The sequence below is a fragment of the Thamnophis elegans genome, chromosome 3 (assembly GCF_009769535.1).
Source record: "Thamnophis elegans isolate rThaEle1 chromosome 3, rThaEle1.pri, whole genome shotgun sequence".
Taxonomy (NCBI): domain Eukaryota; kingdom Metazoa; phylum Chordata; class Lepidosauria; order Squamata; family Colubridae; genus Thamnophis; species Thamnophis elegans.
This window is the reverse complement of record NC_045543.1, coordinates 24359831-24384150: the sequence shown is the minus strand read 5'-3', so window position 1 is coordinate 24384150 and position 24320 is coordinate 24359831. Positions and strand designations below refer to the sequence as shown.

General features: G+C 35.9%; 1 protein-coding gene across 6 annotated transcripts in view; it reads left to right on the top strand.

The window, feature by feature from the left end:
- Positions 1-24320, top strand: part of KIF16B (kinesin family member 16B) — a 144130-nt gene that overhangs the window by 40330 nt on the left and 79480 nt on the right. For all 6 annotated transcript variants that reach the window (XM_032214485.1, XM_032214486.1, XM_032214488.1 and 3 more), the window contains exons 13-15: positions 10819-10938; positions 12765-12816; positions 16071-16208. In XM_032214485.1, coding sequence (XP_032070376.1) covers positions 10819-10938; positions 12765-12816; positions 16071-16208 — 310 coding nt within the window. The remainder of the gene's footprint in view (positions 1-10818; positions 10939-12764; positions 12817-16070; positions 16209-24320) is intronic.

Below are 24320 nucleotides of genomic sequence, written 5' to 3'. Positions count from 1 at the left end.
ATGTAACTTTTGTTTTGGTTTTGCCCACTTCTTACTTCTGATTCTACTTTTGGAGTACGGTCTCTAGGATGCCACTCTTAGTGCAAACTTTTATGCTTTAACCTCTACGTTGGTTTGATGAATTGGTGTGACTGATTTGCTTCTGAGATGTGCACATCTAGGTAGATTGGAATCCTTTGGGGCTGTTTCCCACTTACTGGCAATTGAAAAGCTAGTTGATTAGTTGAATAGAAGATTGACTATAACTACAGGACTTGCAGCAACAGCAAAGAAGTGTGCCATTGCTTGGTCTATTAATATGTACAACATCTGTGGCTGCTTCTATAGACTTTTCTTAAAAAGAGTCATGGCTATGGGAAGAGTATATTTGATTAGGGACTAATAATGATAGACAGATTTTTTTTTTAAAACTCTTCCTAGTAGAAATTGCCCACTAGAAATAATTTCCTATAAATGTTATCCTTCCCAAGTAGACTAGACAGGAAACATGAACAGATAAACTAATCCTGCAGGGTCCTTGGTGCTCTTAAAGAGCTTTCATCATGTCTTCTGACTGCTAGTTGGTGCTCGTAGATGCATTCTGCCAATCTTCTGCCTGTTTGTCCTACATAGTGGTTGCAGTTCTTACGTTGTACAATTCTTTAATTTCACAACATATATGGTTAAATGGCAGATTTAACCATAGTTTCAATTGGGAAAATGTGACCATCCTTGACCAAGCCAAGGCCAAAAATGGCAGGAAATTTCTAGAAGCCTGGCATTCTGAGAAATCAACCGTAAATAAGACACACAAACATGAACATCTATAGACTATGCAAGAGACTATCACCTAGCCCAAAAAGGAACGAAAAGACCCAAGCACTTCGCCATCAGCAATCAGCACCTACATCAGCACAGATTAACTCCAGGGTTAACATCAGATCAACAATCAAGTAAACAATACACCAACCAAGAAACTGCCAAAGAATCCAACAGCAATCAGCCCAACCAAAGGATCTCTAAGGCTACCCTCACAAGCACTGACAGGCAAGCCACTAGAGTATAAACTGACAGCAAACAACACCCTTTACAAACACTGATGATATTATCCAATTTGGGTAATTAAATGACTGCAAGAAAAAAATCAAACCCAGAGAGCATCAAGGACCCCTCATGTCAACCCTGAGCTATAAATATTCTCCTTTATTAAACTAATCCTCTATTTTTTTTACTTACGTGTTTTTATCCTGCCTAAATAACTTAAGACTGAAATCCTCCTATTAGGCAGCTCTTTTGTGCCATCTGTTTAACAATCTGAGAGACTGCTTAAAAACCACAACTGGAAGTGCAGAGATTGCCAATTGTGGTGCAAAGCAGTCACCTTGATTTTTTGTGTATTGACTGGATAACAACCAGGATTCTGGTCTGAATTGTAGTTGTAGGTCTAGGGTTAACCTTTATGAAAAAAACATATTTCAATGACTGTAAAATTGGGCATTTAAAAAAAAAACTATGTTAAAATAGGTAAAATTTACACATTTTAATCTATAATATTTCCTCTGAATAGGCATAATGCAATGAAAAAAAAACCCTAAATGTTGTGGTTAAATAAATTAAAACAATCAAAAAGATTAATAAACTTATGGTAGCATAAATATCTTTATAGAGTAAATTCTAATTCTTTCTGTTGAATATAGTAGAATTAAATCTGGACAACATAGCATCTCATTTTTAAAACATAAGGGCTTTTTAAAAAATAGATAACAAAGTAAAATTCTGGATCTGTTCCTGAAAAACAAGAGAGTAAATTTCTTTCCACTTACTGGTATATAAAATCCTTTTTGCTGTGCCCCAGGGTTAGTTAAAACAAAGCTTTTAATAAGATAACATATTTTAGGAATATCATTCAAAACTAAATTGAAATCTTTAAATACACTTTTCTTCTAAAAGTTACATTGGCATGGTGTTAATTTGAAACCACAATAAAGCTATAATAGATCAAGACCAGAGTGGGTTCCTATCAGTTCGGACTGGTTCAGTAGAACTGGTAGTAAAAATCGGGGTTGGCTCTCCGAACCGGTAGTACCGGCAGACTGGCCACGCTCTTGAACCAATTCTCTGCCATCTTGTTTTTAAGTTCTGTGCATGTGCAGAACAATTTTAATGAACTGTGCATGCGTGCACAGCACCTCTTGCTGCCTACACACAGGAAAGCATTTGCGTTAGCCTATCTCTTCCTCCCCACCAGCCAGAGTCTACGAAAGCCACCAGTATTGCAGCCATGGTGGGAATGATGGGGCAGCCCAGCAACTTTTGCAACTGTATGGCCAGCGAGGTGGGTGGAAGGGGGGTGCAATACCTCACCGCTTGGATCTTGCCAGGACATCCGCCCGCCCTCCCTCTGGTCCAGAGCACCGGCCCTGCTCACTTTCTTCCTTCTGCCACTGTGCTGGGGCCAAGAGTGGCGGCAGCGGTGCTCCAGGAGGCTGTGTGGATGTCCTGGGGCTGCACCTCAATAGTCTCGGCTCCAGCACAGTGTCTCCCCCTTTGCCTCAATGCCGGTTAGCTATTGAGAGCCAAGCCTGCAAGTCCAGAGGAGAAGGAGGAGACGTTGGCATGTCCCCATTTTCGCCTCCCAGATGATGGCAAGCATTTAATACTACTTGTAATATTTATAATATAAAATCCTAGCCGTAGAAATATGATTATTCAAAACCAAAGTATTAAGACTTTTGCTGAATGGCACGTAATACACTGTAATAGGAAATGAGAGGGGAGGGGGGAAGGAAGGAAGGAAGGAAGGAAGGAAGGAGGGAGGGAGGGAGGGAGCTGAGAATGAGATAGAGATATGTGTGTGTGTGTGGATGGATGCGCCTGGGTCCATCCACTGCTTCCACTCACCTCCTCCCCCTCACCCTTTCCCCGCTGCTTTGATCAAATCAACAGGAGAATTGCTGAGACTTTGGCATCCAGTAGATCGAGAAGGAAAAAGTGGGCTTGTGCCAGCGATAGATTTTTAAGGGAACTGAGTGTTGGAGCCCAAAGCCCAGGCTACCCACTTAAAGAGGAAGGAAGGAAGGAAGGAAGGAAGGAAGGAAGGAAGGAAGGAAGGAAGGAAGGAAGGAGCGAGCGAGCTGGAAATCAAATGGAAGGAAGGAGAGGGGAATGAGAGGGGAGGAAGGAAGGATTGCATGTGGCCCCAAATAATTTTTAGGGCGGGAGGGAAAGAGAAAGGAAATATTCTAATACATTATTACTAGTATGTTTATTAAGATATTAAAAACTGAACACCTTTCTTTCTTTCTCTACTATATTGTTTTGCTCATTTCCACATTCTTAAAAAAAAAAACCTAAATTATCTAAATGGGATCATTTAGAGTCAAGTTAACGAATGTGAGCTAAAGATTTTGTCATGGAGTACAATCAGTTTTGAACAAGACTTTTGGAGGTCCTTTGGATATAATTCCTAAAACATGAGAGAGAGAGACAGAGAAAAAGAAAGAGAGAGAGGAAAGAAAGAAACAGAGAGAAAGAAAGAAAGAGAAAGAAAGAAGGAAGAGAGAGAGAGAGAGAGAGAAAGAGAAAGGAAAAAAGGAAGGACTGTTAACCCTGGCACTAGATGTGGTTTCAGAAGATGCTTCTGAAACCACAGCAATCTAGGGCTGGAAGGGACCTCGAAGGTCATCTAATCCAACCTCCTGTCCCAGCAGGAAACCTTATATCATCTGGAATATTTTGGTGCCTCTAACAGAGAGGAAAATTGCCAGAAAGGAGAAGTTTACTAGGATAAGGCTGCTGTGCAGAGAAAGAGATAGTCCTTGACTTATGACCACAATTGAGCCCAAAATGTTGGTTGTTAAGGAAGACCAACCAGTTACATGACCATGAAGCCATATCTACCCAGTCACATGACCAACAAGCCATGCCTATTGTCATATGGCCATCAAGCCACACCCACCAAACAAGCCATGCCCACAGAATTGGTAGTAAAAAATTTTGAAACCCATCATGTTAGTTAAAAAAACCCTTCACATTTCATAGATTACCAGCATGGATCCCCAACATGGATCCCCCAAAAAAGAGGGTGAAAATTTGGAAAGCCAAAATGTTGAAAATCCACTTTCCAAGACAGAATGCTTTAACCAAAAAACAAAGCAAAACCCCAAGCATTTAAGCATTCTGTTTTGGATATAATATATCTGAAATAATATCTTCTGATGAATTAGCCTTATTTAAAAATTACAAGTGGGATATTTGATATTTCCTTATATCTGGATTAACTGAATTTCCAAAATTAAATATTTTATTTCCTTCTGAAAATAAAATATATAACCAATCAAGTAGTCCTTGGTTAATGACAGTAACCCCCCTCCCCCAATATAAATCAGTGTGGCAGATGGCAGGAACTTGCAAGACCCAGGTGGCTCAGAAGGAATCCTGTAGATGAGTGAGAGGCTGCTGCTGACTGTGGGAGACCATGTGAGGGACTGGTGTTGTGCAAATGTGGCAGGTGGGGAGTGGCTGCTGCAGAGTGTACAAAGGTGTGTGAGGACCAGCACAGTGCAAGTACAGTGAGGCTGGGGGTGGCTGCTGTCAGGGGAGGGAGAGTTACCAGACCAATTTGCAACCTTCCCTGGTGGCTTCCTCATTGAGTTTGCTTGTGGGAAGTCAGCAGAGAAGCTCACAGGTGGTAGTCATATCATTGTGAGATCCTTCAGCTGTCATAAATGCAAGCTGATTGCCAAGCATCCAGATCACAATCTCATACTGCTGGCTTGCTGGGATAGCTGGAACTTCCAAGAACGGGTTGGAAGAACCATCATTCAGTGCCATTTTAATTTTTAATAGTTGCTGAATAAGTGAACACACACATACACACTTTCCATGTGATTGACATCAAAAGTAACTGCTATAAATTAACACAATTTGTGTTTTAACCAATTAATTAGTTGTGCAGGTTTATCTTTTATTGTGACCTGGAGTCTCTGGTTAGGAAGCAGTGAAAAAGAAAGGTATCATATGCTAAAAAAAACATCCTATGCTGATTAATTAAAGAATATATTTAAGATTTCTCCAGTCACTATTATATCTCAAAATATCACTGATAGAATAAACACATATGCCCCTCCCTACTTTAAATCTGAGATAGTTCTACATTTTTAATCTTATTTCCAAGATGCTATGTTTTGTAGCATTTATTCTAATTATCAGCAAATTCTCTTTCCTTTTCCCATTAAAATAAATTACATGTGCTTATTTTTCTAAGTTCTGTCATTGTTCTGATGTTTAGATTGAGATTTATTCTGCTCTCTAATATATTAGCATTGAAAGCCTCTCTTGCGATGCAGATGGCTACACTTTGGCAAAGTAGTTAAACAAAAACCGAAAAAGCACAAATGTGCGTAGAAAGACCAAATGCTTCCAGCTTAGTTGCTGTTGCATAAAATTCCTTTATCTGTTTTTTTTAAAAAATCTACAACAGGTTTTTGATTGTGAGCAGAACTAGGCAAAATATTGTTAGAGAAATTAATGGAATCTTTGCAGATGTTTGAATAGATATTTATCTAAAAAGGCATTTATTAATTTTGGTCACTACACTAAAAGCTAATGCTACATATTCTAAAAAAAATATAACTACATTGGAATCTGTAAAATGTTTCACAATGAAAACTACTAATACCTCATTAATTATGCCACTTCACGAGAATGGGATTGCTAATTTCCTTGTATGTTAATAAATGTATTTGTGAAGTGAAGTCAGTAAACAGTTCATAGGAGGGAAAAGTAATAAAAGAAAGAATGCATATTACAACATCTATAATGGTTGTAATTCTTTCACATTATCATCATTATGAAATGAATAGCATAATTAATTAATCCACATCCTTATAACTTTTATTCTAGTAGTTGCTCAGTTGGTCAGAACTGCATGTTACATCTGCCTTTTTCAAACTGACATTCAATTTTGAGGCCTCTTGATGTATTTTACTACCATCTGTTTTTCACGGTAAGCTATTTACAGTCTTTGTGGTGTAACATCACGTCCCCTATTTATTTTGCAGCATAATATTAATGGGTTTTCTTGATTGATGAGGATAACATTATTTACAGTATAGAGAGAAAGAGAAATTTAACTAGGAAATCTCAGCACTGTGTGGAATACATATTTTTATGTCTTTAAGCATCAATTTTTTTATGTATCATATGGCATTTTGATTGTTTCCTTTAAAAAAGACATTGTTTTTGTTCTGGACTTGGTATTTTTGTTCTAAATATAGTATGGTAATAATATGAACAAAAAGCTAATTTCTGAAAATTTGTAATAAATTCTAAAGTCTCTAGATACTAAAAAATTATTTTTTGGAAGATCTTAAACCTGCTAGATTAGGATTTGGATTACTGTTCTCCATGTTGTTGTGGTGTATTTTAAATTAATTTTTATTGAATATAATATACTGCACTCTGGTATTCATTTAAATATTCTAGCATATGTACAGGTTTTCAGATATATGTTTTGTTGTAACAGATTTGTATCTTTAGGGATTTGGGAGGTGGCAAGGACAGGAAAAGTTTTAGTAAGGAGGAGTAGGAAGTGGCAAAAAAAAAGAAAAGCAGAATAAATTTTAGAATACTAAAATCAATTTTATTTCAACTATAAAAAGATAAGATAAGGACTAGAAGATCTCCAAGGTCCCTTCCAACTCTGTTATTCTGTACTCTAAGTACGTGATGAACACAAAAGGGGTACTAACACATCTAAATCCTGAACGGATGCCTGGAAGGACATGTTAAAAACAAGCCCTATAACAAGTCCTTCCATGATTTATTTGCTTGACATATTTTATATGAACAGGACAAAGAATTCATAGTACATAATTATATCCATACCTCAATGAAGGTGGAGAAGGATATTATAATTTATTATTTAATTTTGTTATTTTATTTATTTGTGTCTTGTCTTTATTATTTTTACAAATAACTCAAGACAGTGAACATATCCAACGCTCCTTTCTCCTATTTTCCCCACAAGAACAACCTTGTGAGTTGAGTTGGGATTAGATACTGTGACTGACGCAAAGGATATTCGTCCAGATCTCTAGGTTTGTTGTGTTTGGTACCAACCCATTGGGGTTCGTTAGATTGTTTCATATGCGAAATTGAGACTTGTGGAAATTATTTTAATTCAAATTTTGTTTAAATTTCCAAAAATCTCATGTATTTGAGAGCTATTTTTCATGTTAGGGGAATTATTTTAGCTTTTCATTCAAAACAGTTAGCAGTTTCATCTATTGCTGATTTACTTGGTCATGATAATAAAGCCTATTGACATTTTTAGGATTTCACTAAGAAATGTTACATTCATCTAAAATATAAAGTACAAACAGAATGGATATATATTTGCAAAAGAGACCATTGAGTTGGACCAGCTTTCTTTAGTGCACGGGTCTCAAACTCATGCTCTCACATTGTCGTCACATAATGTACCATAGCTTTCCCCCCACCCTCCCTTTGCTAAATCGGGGGTGGGGGTGGCCAGTACAGGCCGCAAGTTTGACTTTACTGCTTTAGTGTACAGTACAGTTAACATGGTTGTATGTATGGTATGTAACATGGGAACCACATTTAAGTTTGCTGCCTAAATAAGAGATAGCATATATATTTCATGATGCAAACTAATGCTGGTTTTGTTTTCTTTTGAACTTTACTAGTTAGAAGAACATCCTTGGGTGAGGATGGATACAGGCAAAGTATGTTGGGTTGTAAAGTTCAGTCCAGAAACAAACATGTGCAGTTTGTTCTTAAGTATTATTAAACTCTTAATATTGATTACGTGTCAGAAGGCTTTTCAAAGTTTTATGGATTTTATTTATTAGTTGCTTTCCTTGGTGTGTACTTATTAATTTGATGATGTAAATGCTTTATGTATTAAGAAGGTTATTAAATGCATTGAAAGGTAGCCCAAGAAGATGGATTAGAAGATGGGTTTATTTTAGATTCCTACCTCCACTCTATATACTATATTACAGATCCACTGTGAATACTGTGTGCAAGATACAGTAGTGTTGTATCAGGCAGTGAACTAAGTTGCTTCAATACAGGAGTATATTAAGCTTGGAGAAAAAATACTCATAATAAACATTTCTAAGCAGCAAGCAGAATTCACACATTTGAGGAAATATAAAACACATCAGCAAAGTTCTTAACTGGGAAGCAGAATTCACACATTTGTGGAAATATAAAACACATCAGCAAAATCCATAGCTATTTGACCAAAGCCAATTACCTATGACATTTGAGAGAGCAAGGCATTAATTATTTTATGGTGGGGTACACAAAATCAAACTGATTGGTTTTCAAAGGCCATTTCATCTGATCTTTTTTATTTGAGAAAAACGTGAGTGTATTTTTGTACTGTCTTGACCTTTAGCTGGTCATTCTCATTTTTGTATTAATTTTCCTATAACTTATAATTTCAACATCATGTCACTGGAAATAAATACATTTATTCCTGTGTAAAAATAGCTTATCGTGGCTTCATCCGGGGTAATAGAAAATTCTCATATGTACCCAAAGAATCAAAACTAGTAGTAATATATTTATGATCAATATTTTGCTAGGGCAAAATAAGTTGCATTGTTTCTCTATTTCTACTCCATTTTGCTATCCTTTATCCCATACTTTCAAGAGAGTTGCATTGTCCTGAAACGGTTTTGGGGTTGTTACATGAGATGTGATGGATTGGCAAAAATCATATGGTCCATTTTCTGCAATTTTACCATGAAAGAGTAAACAACAATATGCAGATCTCAGAAAAACAGTAAAAAATAGGAAAAGAAATGAAAGGCATGTGATAAAGAACAAGAAAATGAAACCTAGCTAAAATTGGTTCACATCAACAATACTAAATATATCTTCCCATATTTAACCATACTTTCGCTATGTCTGCTGCTTCATAGATTGCCTATGTGATTTAAATTTCGCATTTCTTTGATTTTGGAGTTATCATGAACTACATCCAACCATAACTTAGATTTCCCCTTCTTCTTGATCCATTTATTTTTCCTTCATAATTGTTTTATAGCTCATTCATTCTCTTCATGTGATCAAGCCACCTTTTATATTTATACAATATTTATTCTTTTGTTCAAATATGTGTGAATTGACATGCTTCAGTCACATATTCAGAACCAACCTTTTTCTAAACTGACATTCTCTAAATATCTAAACCAGTGTTTCTCAACCTTGGCAACTTGAAGTCCTGTGGACTTCAAGTCGCCAAGGTTGAGAAACACTGATCTAAACACTAGAAAAACTGTTCTGTTTGTGTATAGTCTTTAACTGGGCAAAATAATGCACTGTAGGGCAACAACCTTTGCACCAAGGTGCCTCAAATGGGCTTATATAGAATATGTTTAAGTCTGCGATCCATGACTCCCATGCAATAAACCCCAAAACTTTAACAAGTGAAATAAAACATATTATGACATACAATTACCATAAAACATTTTGTGATATAATAGAAAATGTCATAAAACATATCCTGTAGTGAAGGAGCAGTTGCTCAAGTGCCAAGCCATAATAGGTAAGTTTCCCCCAAATTGCCTGTTGCTAGACAGACTGAAATTAATCTGTCAGGAGCAATGGACTCTGTCTCGATGTGGGAAAGTGGCATTTGAGCCATAGATGAGTATGTTCTCACGTTCAATTTTTGTTGCTCTGCTAGGTAATGTAATATTTTAAAACACAATCAACTGTATTTATTGGTGTTACAGACTTTTTCATTTATATCAGTTTCCAGACTTAGATGCACTGAACTCTATATACACAATCAACCATGCTGGTTGAAGGAAAGGGGGAATTGTAGGTCAGCATATCTAGAATGTCTGTTTTTATGGAGAAACTAATTTATACCAATTAAGACAAAATGAGGCATGAAACTTGTAGGAAACATTAATGTTCAATTCCATTTTTTAAAATACAAGAAGATTAACATTAAATATCTTTTATATGAAATTCAGCTGGTTCTTTTCTTTTGGCGTTTTTTGATTCTAGCAATGCTAGCTACTTGATTTAGTTGCTGTAAATTTTATTTCACATGTATTTTTGCACATCAGCATAGTACTGTATGGAGGTTTTAACTATAAGATTTTGCAGCCTTAAACTGGAGAAGTGTATTTGATAAGGATGGACTAAAACTTCTTTCAAATGTATGAAATTTTGGTGATCTGCTGTGAGCATATTTTTAGCTAGTGCTTACATCAGTAATATTATGGCATTTGCCCATGTTTTAAAAAAATAAACTGGATTATTGAAATATGTTTTATTGAAGAGTTTTTAGAAACTTTAATACAACAAAATATAATCATCAAATTTATATTTGGGGTAGGTTTTATAAAAAATATGAATGTTACTCATCTGTATATTTGTTACCAATGGAAGCCCCGAGTACAAATTAAAATTACTTCTAGGAGGTGCAATTTTATTTTTTACGGCTCTATAGAATTCATTGCCATAAGTCAGACATTATGAGTTCAAAAATTATTGAAGGATGATATTAATCATACGCTGTATCAGTCTTCTTGCTCCTAAGTATTTAAATACCAAAGCTTTGATACTTACATGCTAAATTATGCTATTTTGTTTGTTGCGTTTCTTTTCTATTAAATAAATAAAATCAACATTCAACTGATTTATGATGATGGTTCACACTATTATGATTATAGTCATTTCCATTATTTCTTTTAACACTGATTATTTTACCCTCAGTTAAATTATATAGCTATTGAATCAATATGCAAAAATGTCTTTAAGAGGGCTTTATCATGTTTGTGTTTATAGGAGCAAACTTTAGCTCTGCGGAAAGAAGGAATTGGAGTTGTGTTAGATTCTGCGTTGCCTCATTTAATAGGCATTGATGATGATCTTCTGAGCACAGGTATCATCTTGTATCATTTGAAGGTAATTCAATATTTTTTCTGCTTTCCAGTTTCCAAAAGGACAGTTATGTTTTTGTACTAATTTATTGTCTGAAAAGCTAAACATCTGTTACTCTCTGCAAAATGGAGATTAATTACTGAATATTTTAACTTATTTAATATGATTTTATCAGTCATCTACTGCCTATATCTGCCCTGAGGATTAGTGATAGATGAATAACATTCTTAATTTTATTTGTTCTTAATTCATTTTACTCTGACTATGGCTTGTTGATGCTTTGAAACATTTAATTTTCTTTTCTAAATAAGCACAGAACTAACAATAAATAAATTCTAACAATATTATAAACCATATGGTTTTAAAATGAATTTAAGTGAATTAAATAAAAATATTACTAACTGTCATGGGAAGCATGAAAAAGCAATGCATCACTAAATATTAAGACCTCTAGTTCCAGGCAAATGTAGTTAAGCTTGTATAGGAAGAGAGGATACGTTAGTATATGCTTTGTATTTAAAAAAAGTGTTATTTTTGAATCTAAAATTCACAATAAATCCAATGAATTCTTGAATTTTAGAATTGAGAGCAGCTTCTTTCCTGTTCATAGAGCTATAGGAAGAGAAATTAAATAAGAGAATTACTGATATAATTTTCCTTTGTAGCTTGAGCAAAATAACTTTTCATATGCACTCAATAATCTTTCAACATAGTAGCAAAATATAGGTAGTTCTTTTTCATGATAATTTTATTAATGTTGTTATTATGGTGATAAAAATTCATACAAAGTAAAAAGATTCAAAATAATAGCAAGTACAGAAAAGAAAAATAAATTACAAAAGAAAAAAAAACAATATTGTAAAGAAGAAAAGAAATATATAAAGAAATAACTTCACCCTTTATCACAAATGTAAACAATTTTAGTAACTTATTATCTTTTCTTAAAATACAACAGGTGATCTCTTCTCCCCATATCCCATATTTTACCTATAAACAAATCCTTAAAACCTCATTATTCTACCTGTGATCAGCAGAACTCCATTAAAAATACTAGTGATCCCAACATATCTATTTTAATCCTGACCAACTAAGCCAGTTTTATATTTCTTCCTTTTATTTTTAATAGTCTTGATCCTTAATCCCTTCAAATAATGGGGACCCCTGCACTGAGGCTTAAAAGAAACTCACCTGATGGTTTCAGATTTTTCAATGCAAAGAGTTTCTAACACTTGAAAAACAGTTAGCAATAATCTTGACTCAGCAGACCTGCTGATGTAAGTCCCAATAATATTTGGGAAAATTTAAAAGATTTCCCCAAGAATATTTGGAAAAAAGATAACTTTTATTGCAACTTTTAGTTAATTTTATGATTTTATATACTGCTAGTCCTTGGCGTACAACTGGTCATTTAACGATTGTTGAAAATTAAAAGAGGCCTGGTGAAGGTGCCATGGCTGTCATAAAATGTCTGCCATGCCATAACCTGTCAGAGGAATATATTTCAGGCACTTGGGAACCAGCTCACCTTCACAATTGATTTCGGTGTCCCATGGTCACGTGACTGCAATTTGCAGCACCTTTTTTTTTGTGTGCTGATTTTCACTAAAATCAATCCCGTTTGGAATATTGTGTTCACACTTATGACTATGCATTTTCTTAGCAACCACAAAATTTGCTTAACAACCATAGTGATTCATTAACTCCCTCAAAAAAATATTGTAAAATCAGCTCGCGTCACATTGGTGTCAGTTTAGGAGTGTAACAACTTATGACCAGAAATCTAGTCCCATTTGCAGTCAAGGACTACCTCTAACTTTAGTGACTATAACATGTCAATTTTTCTTTTTTAGGAGGGCCAAACACATGTTGGCAGAGAGGATGCTGCAAGAGAACAAGATATTGGTAAGTGTGCTCTCTTTCTCTTTTAATCTAATAGCTGTTCCAGCAGTTGATGGTTGAAGGGGTAGAGGAATGGTTTCTAAATTTATAAACTTGAAAGGGACTTTAGAATTACTATTCTAACACATACAAAGACTGAGATACACATTCTTCATATCCCCCATCCATGGATTAGGGCTATGCATAAAGTACTCATTGCCATGAACAAATATGCATTATAGGATGCTTACAGAAGAAATCATACCTGTGGTTTTTGGAAGAATGGTGATGTAAATAGAACACTGCATTATTATTTTTTTACTAAGGTTTATGATATTGGAAATAAGCCATTATATTATAAACTTCTTATCCCTGGCCCTTGTCTAATATTTTATGAATTCCCCCCTGTTGTTCTCAGCATAATACTGCATAGGAATAAAAGTCTTTAGCTCGTAGCAATGCAGATTTATACTTTTTGCTATACTTCTATAGCTCTCAAATTAAAACAGTCTTATATCTCTGTTTTGTCGCTGTGCATATGTGTATATAGATTTATAAAAAGATAAAATTAAAAATTAAAAGTTAAAGAGGAAAATAATACAGTTGTTGAAGATCCATGGTACGTATACGCACACACACACACACACACACACACACAAACACACACACACACACATCAGGACAATATATCAGAATTTTGGTTGGAGCAAAAGCAGTAGTGAATAGAAGTAATCCCTAACAACAACAGAGGCAATGCCTCCAACTTGCCCAAAGCACAACTCTGATTAAATTTTGGAACTGTGATCAAGTAGTCTTCAATTTAGGACTATAATTGAGATCAGAATTTCTATTGTTAAATGGTGTGGTCACAATATCCTATGACTGCATTACTTAGCAACAACAATCCCTGTACTCCCTGTTGCTATTGTTAACTGAATTCCATGGGTCATTAGCCAAGGATCCATCCCAATTTAAGCCATTCCCAGCTTGGTCTATCCCAGAACCTGAGCTTTGGTTCTTCCAAGGTAAGGGACTATTTCTCCTTCATCCCCTGCTACTGCTTATCCCCCCCCTCCACCTCTGCCCTTTGGCTGTTCTGCACCAAAAGACAGAGTTGGAAAACAACCCCAGAACTTGGTTACTTGCCATTGTTGCTTGGGATTCATGATATGCCATGGATTTGGGATTTAAGAAGTTCTTCAACTGTAGTGCAGAGCCATAGCTCAATAGCATGACAATAAACTGCATCTACCCCAGAAAACCCCATCTGCTTTAGGAACTCCCAGCAGACTGGCGTAAAACAGCAACCCAAGGAAGCCTAGATGCTCCAGAAAACTTCAGCAGCATGGAGTGATGCTACAGACCAACAGTGTGAAACAAACACCCACCCAGCAATGCAGCACATAGCCATTGTCCAGCAGCCTGGCACAAAACAGCCACCCACAAAGCCCCAGTCACCTCAGCCCAGTTGCCCACGCTGCCCTATACGCTGAGACTCCGGCTGTCCTGTACTCTGCCATACCAGATGACCTTTGCTAACTATGCTCCCATTGCTGATGAGGATGCCCACTCTGGCCCTTTGTGAGGTAGCTGTAAGCTGTTTGAGACTTTCCTCCATAATTCTCTTGAGGAAACTCTAATGTGCGGTTCCACCACAAAACCGCTAAGCCCTTATCCGCGCCAACATAAGTGCGGACGGCAAATCCGCGCCGTCCGAAGCGCTAAGGAAAAAGGTGACCCTACCACGATGACATAACCGCGGAGGGCAAATCCGCGCCTTCCAAAGCACTCAGCACCCTAAACCTAACCCTAAACCTAACCCTAAACCTAACCCTAACCTAACCCTAAACCTAAACCTAACCCTAAAGCAAACCCCTAAACCTAATCCTAACCCTTACCTTAATTTAAATCAGCCCGTCTGTCGCCGTGCTGTTGTCGCGGCGGTGATGACGTCACGGTGATGATGTCGCGGCTTTAGCAACGCGGTTTTATCACCGCTATTTTGACGAGCGCGGTTTTGTCGTGCCACGCTCATGTGCGCAACCTGGGGAGGATAACCTTTGTATGACTAGCAACTGCTTCACAAAGGCCAGGGTGGGCATGTGTGGTCAGCAACCGAAGTAAGAAGTTGGCAAAGGGCAGCTAGGGCAGCAAGGGCTGCAGAGTGCAGGGGGTCAAAAGGACATGGACGGGGAGAAGATTGGAGGGAATTAAAGCACCCTTGCAGTTGTAACTTCAGGTGGGCTGCAAAGCACCCAAATTTTGCTCATGTGTCTGTGGGGGCGCTGCAATGGCTGCAACTTCAGGGTCCAGCCGTAAGTTCCTTCATTCAGCATCACTATAACTTTTAATGGTTACTGAAAAAATGATCATAAACCGAAGACTCCCAGTAAAAGAAAGGTACAAAGCTGAGACATAGCATTTAGAGAAAATCCTATGAATTATGGGTCTGAAATCAGGCTTAGACTGATTTGAAAATCATCATTCCAGATTTACCATCGAAGAAACCATCTGTCCATTTCAAAGGGAAGCATCTGGCTTTCAAAAAGAAAGAGTAAAGACATTAAAGGAGTAGGAGCAGCTGCTGGTCATGTTAGAAGAAGAATAAGGGGTGCTGTTTCCACTTAACTGAATGGATAAGACTTCCAAGTATGCATAACCACTCATTAGGTGGAGGAATTATGCATTTTGTAATTCTGAAGGATTTGATTTTACATGCTAATAGGGCCAAATTTCACTATGTTTACATTATAATATTGAGTATATATACACACACACACACACTCACAGGGTCGGGGGGAGAGGGGATGGGTCTGCCCGAGCAGTGGGCATGCATGCCTACCTCTCACGCAAATGGAGTGTGTGTCCATGTTCTTGCCTGCTTCTCACACAAGTGAGGATGAGCGCGTTCTTGCCCCCTCAATTCTGTGGCCTGGTTCCAAATGGCTCAAGGCCTGATAGTGGGCTGCGACCCACAGGTTGGGGACCCTTGCTCCATATGATTCTCTAACACAATACAATTTTCAATGTCCACTGATATCTAATCAATTTCATGTTTGAATTGTTATTTTAAAAATGTGTACATTTTGATCTATTTCTTTGTTTCTATGTAGACTACTTTATTTATCTTGCTTATTTATATTCCTTCTCTGTATCTGGACAATGCAAAGAAAATATGAAATCTGGGAATTAATAAGTGTTAATAGATTAAAACATCAGGATTAGAAAAATAAAAATCCTATTGTAATCGTTATTACAAATCTGTTTTTGTGTTTTAGTGCTTCATGGTCTTGATTTGGAAAGTGAGCACTGCATTTTTGAACACTTCAATGGAACGGTTCATTTAATACCACTCGATGGAGCACAGTGTTCTATAAATGGAATTCAAATCACAGAGGCTACACAACTCAACCAAGGTATTATCCTAGACATTTCTTTGCCTTTTCTCATTTCACATGTCTTCTACATATTTTATTGAAGTTCAGCTGTACAGATGATACATTAATGAGATGCATGTACTGTACTTGTCCAATCCAGCCTTCTCTGCTGCTTTTCAAATGTGTTTAGATTGCATTTTCTGTCATTACCAGCCATCATGCTTTCAGGTCCAATACATCTGAAAACTGTCAGGCTATGAGTGTACTGGTGGTAGTAGAAATTTATTTTAGTGGAGACTAAAACAGTTTGTGATTTCCAGGCATCTTAGGTCTAACCTTTCCACAAAGTGAACAGAAATTAAGTCATCCTAGCCACACATTGGAATATAATAGATGCAAGTACCTCCTGCTTATCTTAGAGAATTTAAGCATCACATCAGAAGAAGGAAACTTATTTTAATTATTTATTCATCAAGATTTATATGGGCTGGGCGTCTTATGAAAAAGTGATTCTGAGTCGTGTAACATAAGTCTATAAAACAGTTAAGATATTTTTAAAAATTACTATTGAAAAAAAATCACAAAAGCTAAGAAAGGACAGCAGATGTTAACAACAAAGGAGCCATCTCAGTTCCTTGCCAGTCCCCTGAGGATTTGACGATGCAAGGACCATTTAATTCATCTGAATGTTTGCACTAAACTTGTGCCTGCAGCAATGTTCAGTTTGCTTAATTTCATTTTCAAAAGTGTCTTGAAAAAAGCGGTTCCATTTTATTTTCCCTTTACCATCCTTATTTCATCACAAAATCTTTCTCATGGCTTCTGAGTATTAACATGAAGGAAGGAGAGAAATGATTGCAAAACTGCTATAGCTTTGCATCTTTTAAAGAATTCAGTTACTCTGAGAAATGTACAGCTTTTCATCAGTTTCCTCACCAATCTAAGGACAAAATCAATATCTCCAGGTGGATTATGATATTCCAGATGCTTGAGTGTTAACCCCTAACAGAGTATGCATCTATTTGTAATGTTCTCTCAAGGCTTTATATAACACCCACACACTATTTTATTAAACTTTACTATCTGCATGCTGAGGTGGATAAGAAGAAATATTATGCAATTTAGGGTTCTTCAATTCTATAAGTATGTTAAATTGAGACGTGTTTTTATTTTTCTTCATGCCATTATGGCCTTAACTTTGATAACACATGTTTTAGAAGAAAATTTACATATTCTAGATTCACTAAGGCTACTAGCTTAAATATAGACAAATGGCAACTGTCATATTTCATAATATATTAGCATTAGCTTTTAAGAATCATGTATGAGAACTATTTGTTAAATATTTTTAAGTCTGGAATTTTTGGACCTTTAAATACCTATGTCAGAAATTTTTAATTAGCTTCTTCATGCTTATCTGTACCCTTTCATTTGAAAAATAGTATTAATTTTAAATGGTTGGACAAAGAAGGAGTTGGAGGGAACTATATTGTAAAGATAATGAAATAAAGACTTAAGCAATGAGCATAATAATAAGACTTGCTAATAACATGAGCCATATAAGTAGTGTTGTACACGTTTAGAGCCAGTAAACAGAGGAAAGGAAATTCAGAGATAGTTATTGACCTTGTCACAGAGTAAGGTTGTCTAGAAAAATTAGTTACTTAAATTATTTTATTTAAAGAACTTGTATTCTACTTCCTATTTTAAAAATTTCGAAGGAAGTTACAACCAAAATTGCTAACCTTGTACTAAACAATATTTCCTTTCTATAGATTGTGTCTGTGGGTGGGTGTGGGTGTATTAGTCCCTGCAGTTTTCTTGCCAAGGTTTCAGAAGTGACTTGCCATTTCCTGCTTCCCAGGGCTGAGAGAGAGTGACTGGCCCAAGGTCAGCCAATAGGCTTCATTGCTAAGGTGGGACTAGAACTTATGGTCCACTGATTTTAGCCTTATGCCTTAACTACATTAGGCAATCATTTAGCATAAAACTAAGGTATGAAATTTGCTATTGAAGGAATGTTTTTTCCCATAGAGTACTCTTACACTAGATATAGAGATACAATACATCAAAGCATAAATTGATTAATTGACAGTTTCTGTACCAGGGGCCAATAAGCAATATCCAGGGAGAAGTGGCTTACAAACCATCTTTGTGACTTATGCAAATCTACTTTTGTTTAATTAGTTATATTATATTGTTAGTTAATGAGCCACAACCCATTAGGATATTATTGTCAGGGTGATTAATACGATTATCCTTACTGACTAGGTTATTTATATGTGTATTAAAATATTCCATATTCCATAGATGTCTTCCAAAAGACATCACACTTTCCTAAACAAAATGGAGCTCTTACCCCAAACAATGTCTAAGAACTTTTAGCTAATAAATGTTATTTAACTTAAATCAAAATAGCTTGGTTTCCAAGCACTGAATGTTCCCAGCCATCTAGTTTAGTCCTTAGTGATTTGCTTGCTTGTATTTTACTTATCTTGTTAGCACTCTGTTACTTTAGGCATGGCTGTAGATTCCAGCTTCTGCTGACTTTAAAGTGTGATTTGTTCATTTATTTCACTGAGTTTACTGAAATTGCTTATCAGAATACATAGGAATGTAAATTCAGATTTAAAAATTTATCAGAATACATAGGAATGTAAGTTCAGATAAAAAAAATTGTCCTATTCTTTTTCAAGTTGTAGTGGTGACCATTAATTTTGAAAGCGATATTACTAAGCTATTACCACTAGCATTGATGATGTGACCTAGTTTGATTATTGAAACGTGTGCAAGAAAACAACCAAACTCAGAGATCATCAATTACCACTTTGCTGTGATGGGAAAGTTCAGTAGCATCAATGACTGTAACAGTAATGCTTGCAAGGTCATCTTAGCTAGGTCATCCTTCTAGTCAGATCAAAAAGGGAGGAGATCTTTGGGTAATATATCACGGGGGTGGAAGAACGATAGGTGGGCTTTTCAAACATCAGACAAACCAACTTATATAGGAGAAGAACTTTAATACAATAATACAATAATACAATAGCAGAGTTGGAAGGGACCTTGGAGGTCTTCTAGTCCAACCCACTGCCTAGGCAGGAAACCCTATACCGTTTCAGACAAATGGCTATCCAACATCTTCTTAAAGATTTCCAGTGTTGGGGCATTCACAACTTCTGAAGACAAGCTGTTCCACTGATTAATTATTCTGTCAGGAAATTTCTCCTCAGTTCTAAGTTGCTTCTCTCCTTGATTAGTTTCCACCCATTGCTTAAATTCCAAATCAAACTTGGAATAGCAAACCATTTTTGTTTCACTCTGCCTATGTCTATAATGTTTGGATGAATTAGTGATGCCAGATGTTAAGACTCACAATTTGGAAGACTTTCCTCTAATTACAGGGGGAAAGCTTTGAACTTTTAACAAGCAAATCTGAAGACAGAAATATGGCCTGAACAAAGCCCTAATAAATTCTATCAACAAAGGAACCACTACTGAAAGAAAAATTCATCTTTTAATAGGAGATATATCATTGGAACATGGAATGTGAGAAGCATAAACCAAGGAAAAATTGAAATTGTCAAAAATGAGCCATTTTAAATCAGATACGTGTTGTACTATTCAGGTCATGAAACTATATACAGGAATAATGAAATTTGACCTGCAGAATTTAGAGTCAGAATTATAAGATCAATGCAACGAAGCATGTAATTTATATGAAAGAGAACTAGAGGAGCTATGAATGAAAAAACCGAAGCCAGAAAAAAGTCTGCCATATTTCACTTTTGTATTCACATTCGTTATCCATGTATTATTCTATTTCTTTTATTTTATCGTATATATGTAAGTAGTGGGAAGCTGTCAGTGGTGTCATGGTTCCGTGTAATACTCCCAACCAATTCAAGACTTGAGGCCTTGGCTTCCTCAAAAACCCAGTTTATTTGGTACATCATATCAGCACAGTCAAAGGTGAAACCAACCCTGGATAATTCCCACGTTTTTGGTATAATAAAGAATAGATCGTCAACAAGTACATTTTATCACATTTGATGGACTTGTGACAAAGCAAAAAAATGTTGGGCAAAGATACACAGGTGGTTAGAAAAGATGATAGGGAAACAAGTAGATTTCAAACCTGAACTGTTTTTATTAGGTATAATATCAGAAAAACTTGATAAGAAAAGTATGCCTTTAATATTACATGTCTTAACAACAGGATTGAGGATTATTTTTGCACAATATTGGAAAAATGAAGATATACTGTGAGATGAAAAAATAGTTAAGAAGAAATGGATAAATTGATGTTGAAAATTAAACAGAAAGAGGATGTAGAATACTGTCAAACATGGAATTTATTTTACCAATGGCTGGAAAAAAGGGGGTGGAGATTAAGAATGTAATTTGTGTGGTTAAATAAATTAAATATCCAGACAACACAATGTTTATTAAGCACTAAGAAATGTATTTAGTAGAAAATCAGTAAAATAATAATAATTATAAAAAGAATAGATACTGTGCACCCCACTTGTGTCATAGGTCACGTTAGCCACCCAAGCAGGTGATGAGCTTCTCAGCACCCCATTTTGCTGTTGCTAGAGTATGCTGATTTAGACTTGGTTTCCAGGAGCCTTATCATTGTTATGTCTGGCACATTGGAGGAAAACATTCTACATCCCTAAGTCCCCCTCCACCACCACCCCTCCGAAATTATGGCAACTAAGAAACATATGGCTTCAGCTAGAGTCTTTTTGAGAGTTGACAAGTGGTTTACTTGGCTTACAAGGTGGCCTTTAGATGAGAAATCTAGATTACTTAGGATAATGTAAATGTGTTTGGAGTAAAAAACATATGTTTCGGCTTTGGTTGTACTTGCAGTATGTTAGCCAAACTGTATGATAACATAATGATATCGGGCCCTTACTATTAGTAGGACATTATGCATGTTGCACATATGTAACACAATCTAGTCTAATTCTTTTGAATTTACAATACTAATCTACTTAAAAAAAAAACCTCAACTTTCTATTCTGACTCAGAGTAACTGGTTATAATGACAGTCATGCATATATTTCCAGTTACAGTGGAGTTACATTTATATCAGTTACATTAACATCAAGCATGTAACTTTTCCTCCTCCTCCTCCTCCCTAATATTACTAAGATCTCAAGAATCTCCAGACTTTGTGGATCTACTATTCAGATAACAAAACGGGCTATTTTTTTAGATTGTATGGATGCAATTGGTATCACATCTCACCTGCCCTTAAACTCTAAATCTCTTTTGGTTGTGTAATTGACTTTGAGCAGAATGACATTTCCTTCAAATGACATTGGAAGTACTGAAATACCTTCTTTTGCGATGTTTATTTACTCTAAAATTGATTTGTTTGTAGAAATAAATCCTACAACTGAAGTTTTCTAAATATTTTAAGCTATTAGTTGCAAATACTGTATTAAATTCTGTAAATGCTTGGGAAAATGTGAATTTTTATAATATTGTAATATAAATGTGCCACATAGAATTACTTTTCCCATTGATTTGAAACAGTTGATTGAGTAACTATCTTTCAAAAAGAAAATAGAAAATTTAACTTTCAGAACAAGAAGAATGTTAAGTAATAAGTATCTACATAACAGTCAAAAGAAACCCTTTTATGGCATAGCTTCTGAAATTGTAACTTCAGACCTAGTAGTTGCAAAAGGAATATAGAAATTGGAGAAAAAACAATGCATCACATAAATTACAGAGAGAGTATTGAACTAGGTTTACAGTATAAAATTATATGAACAGTAAATCTTTAATATTAGCCTGGGATAAGATTTAGTAAGAATTGTTAGTATAATTTTGAATGAAAAGAGAGCACTGGATTCTTCTTCTCTAAGAATCAATGCAGTAGAATCCTATCAATTTTATTACATTTTTACTTCCATAGTGGATTGGAATATTTACATGAAATTAAAGGCAAATTGAAGTACAAGTATTTGAAGAAATGTGTAAGCCATGTCACATGGAAATCACATTTATTTGATACTGATTTCTATCTATAAACTGCTGGAACAAAAAAATTGATAGAATTTACCAAACAGAATGTAATCACCTGGCTATATTCAAAATCACTTACCATAAGTGACACTGCACAGAAAACCTAACACCTCCTCATTTATAAACCATATTCTGTTTTCATCTCTGAAAATTAATTCTTCCAGTTTCTCTTGCCCTGCTGAACTATTTAATTTTCAGTATTTTCAATGCATGTAATGGTTCATAATATTTATAGAACGGAATCTAGGTTTTTAATTTGAATCTCCAGAGTCCAGATAATTTTTATCTTTCCAAGTCAAGAATAAATGTTTGAGGTATTCTCAATTTGAGTAAATTAAAGCAGAACATAAAAAGCTAACTCACTTGGAACAATGGTATGGTATGGGTTAGACAGATCAGATTCAAGATATAAATTCAGATTTATTTATTTATTTGCTAAAGCTTATAAAACCACTCTATGAAACTTAGCTTCATTCATTATAAGTGTAGCATTAAAATACAGTTGATCCCAAAGCAAAACTGATAATGACACAAAAATAAAATTATTATCATAAGCCACTATACAGTCATACTTGTCATAATTCACAACAATTGCTATTTCTTCAGCAGCAAGACAGTAGTCATCCATCCCCAAATAACCTCCAAAAACCCCAGGTCTTGACTGTCTTAGAAAACAGCAGCAGAGATGACACCAGTATTATATAGAATCAGACAGTGCAGAGGATAGGCTCACCTTGGAGTTCTTAATGGTGATGTTCCTTAGGGCTGCTGCATTCTGTAGCTTCCATATGATTTTTAAGGGCAACCTTATATAAAGCAAATGTGAAGGAATAGAGGCATTAATGATGGTTTGCAAAGCTATAAGGTCCAAGAATGAACACAACTTGTGTACAATATAGATCTATGCATAGGTCTTCCTGGTCATGGCGCCACCTCCCCTGACTATAAGCTGTCATTGCGGGAGGAATTATTCCCCTCCTTTGACCTCATATGGAAATGAAATGAGACTGAAAAGGGTTAAGATCACCCTCAAATGAAACTTCCCATCAGATAAGATTACTGCAAAGCATACTCCCAATTCTGACTTCACAAGCATGCCTTGCTCATTACTGAAGGTAACTGAGAGATCCAGCAAGACCAGGAAGGCCATACTCCCTCCAGCCCATGTCCTACCACTGGTCACTGTAAGAGCAATCAATGTAGTCTCATTCCTTGAACTGAAACCAACTGAAAAGAATTTAGATATTCTGCTTCATTGAAACCACTGTATAACTACAGGTCTGCTGCCTTTTTAAGAAAATTTCCCAGAAAGAGAAGGTTGGAGAAAGGCTAATAGCTGGGTCAAGCAATGGCAAGTTGAAAAAAGGATGCACTGTCACTTTCTTCAAGTCAGGTAGCATGATCTCATCACTCAAGGCTGCATTTAGCCACAGCACTTCAACAAGATAAAGTTACCTTGTCAGTTTTCATCAAAGAAATAGGACAAATACCTAATCCATGTGCTCATGACACAGAAGATCTTGGTTTATTTTTAATTTTATTTTTTTGCAAATAATTTGGTAGGACTGTGTATCTGTCATCTTTTTTAAACTTGCCCAGCAGGTTTGTATATATCCCCCCCCCCCCCCGGAATGCTTTGAAAAATCATCACAGCACCCCAAAAACCTATTTTTCTACTCAGAATAGTTTGGATTGCTCTAAATAAGGGTGAATGGATGACAATCTATGGAAGCAATAGATGCAAAGTATTAATGTTTTGATTACCATAGTGTAGACCTGACGCTGTGCTCATGTTTGTTTGCATTTGTTCTTCTTGATCACTGAGGTTGTTCAGTCTATTCTGCCACTTTATCTATTCTCTCCTGGTTGTGAAAGAGTAGACATAATAGTATAGTGAACAGCATTCTGATCATGGTCAAAATACTTACAAAGCATATATCAGAATGACATTGCTGCGCTAATTCAGAGTTATCCTTCATGTACAGAAGAAGAAATCCCAGACTAGGCTGTATCACAGCCCTGCATGGAAACAAGCTGTGTCAATATCAAGTTCCAATTTGTTGAAATGTTCTCCTATAGATTTTTCAAACATGGACCCCAAGTTTCATT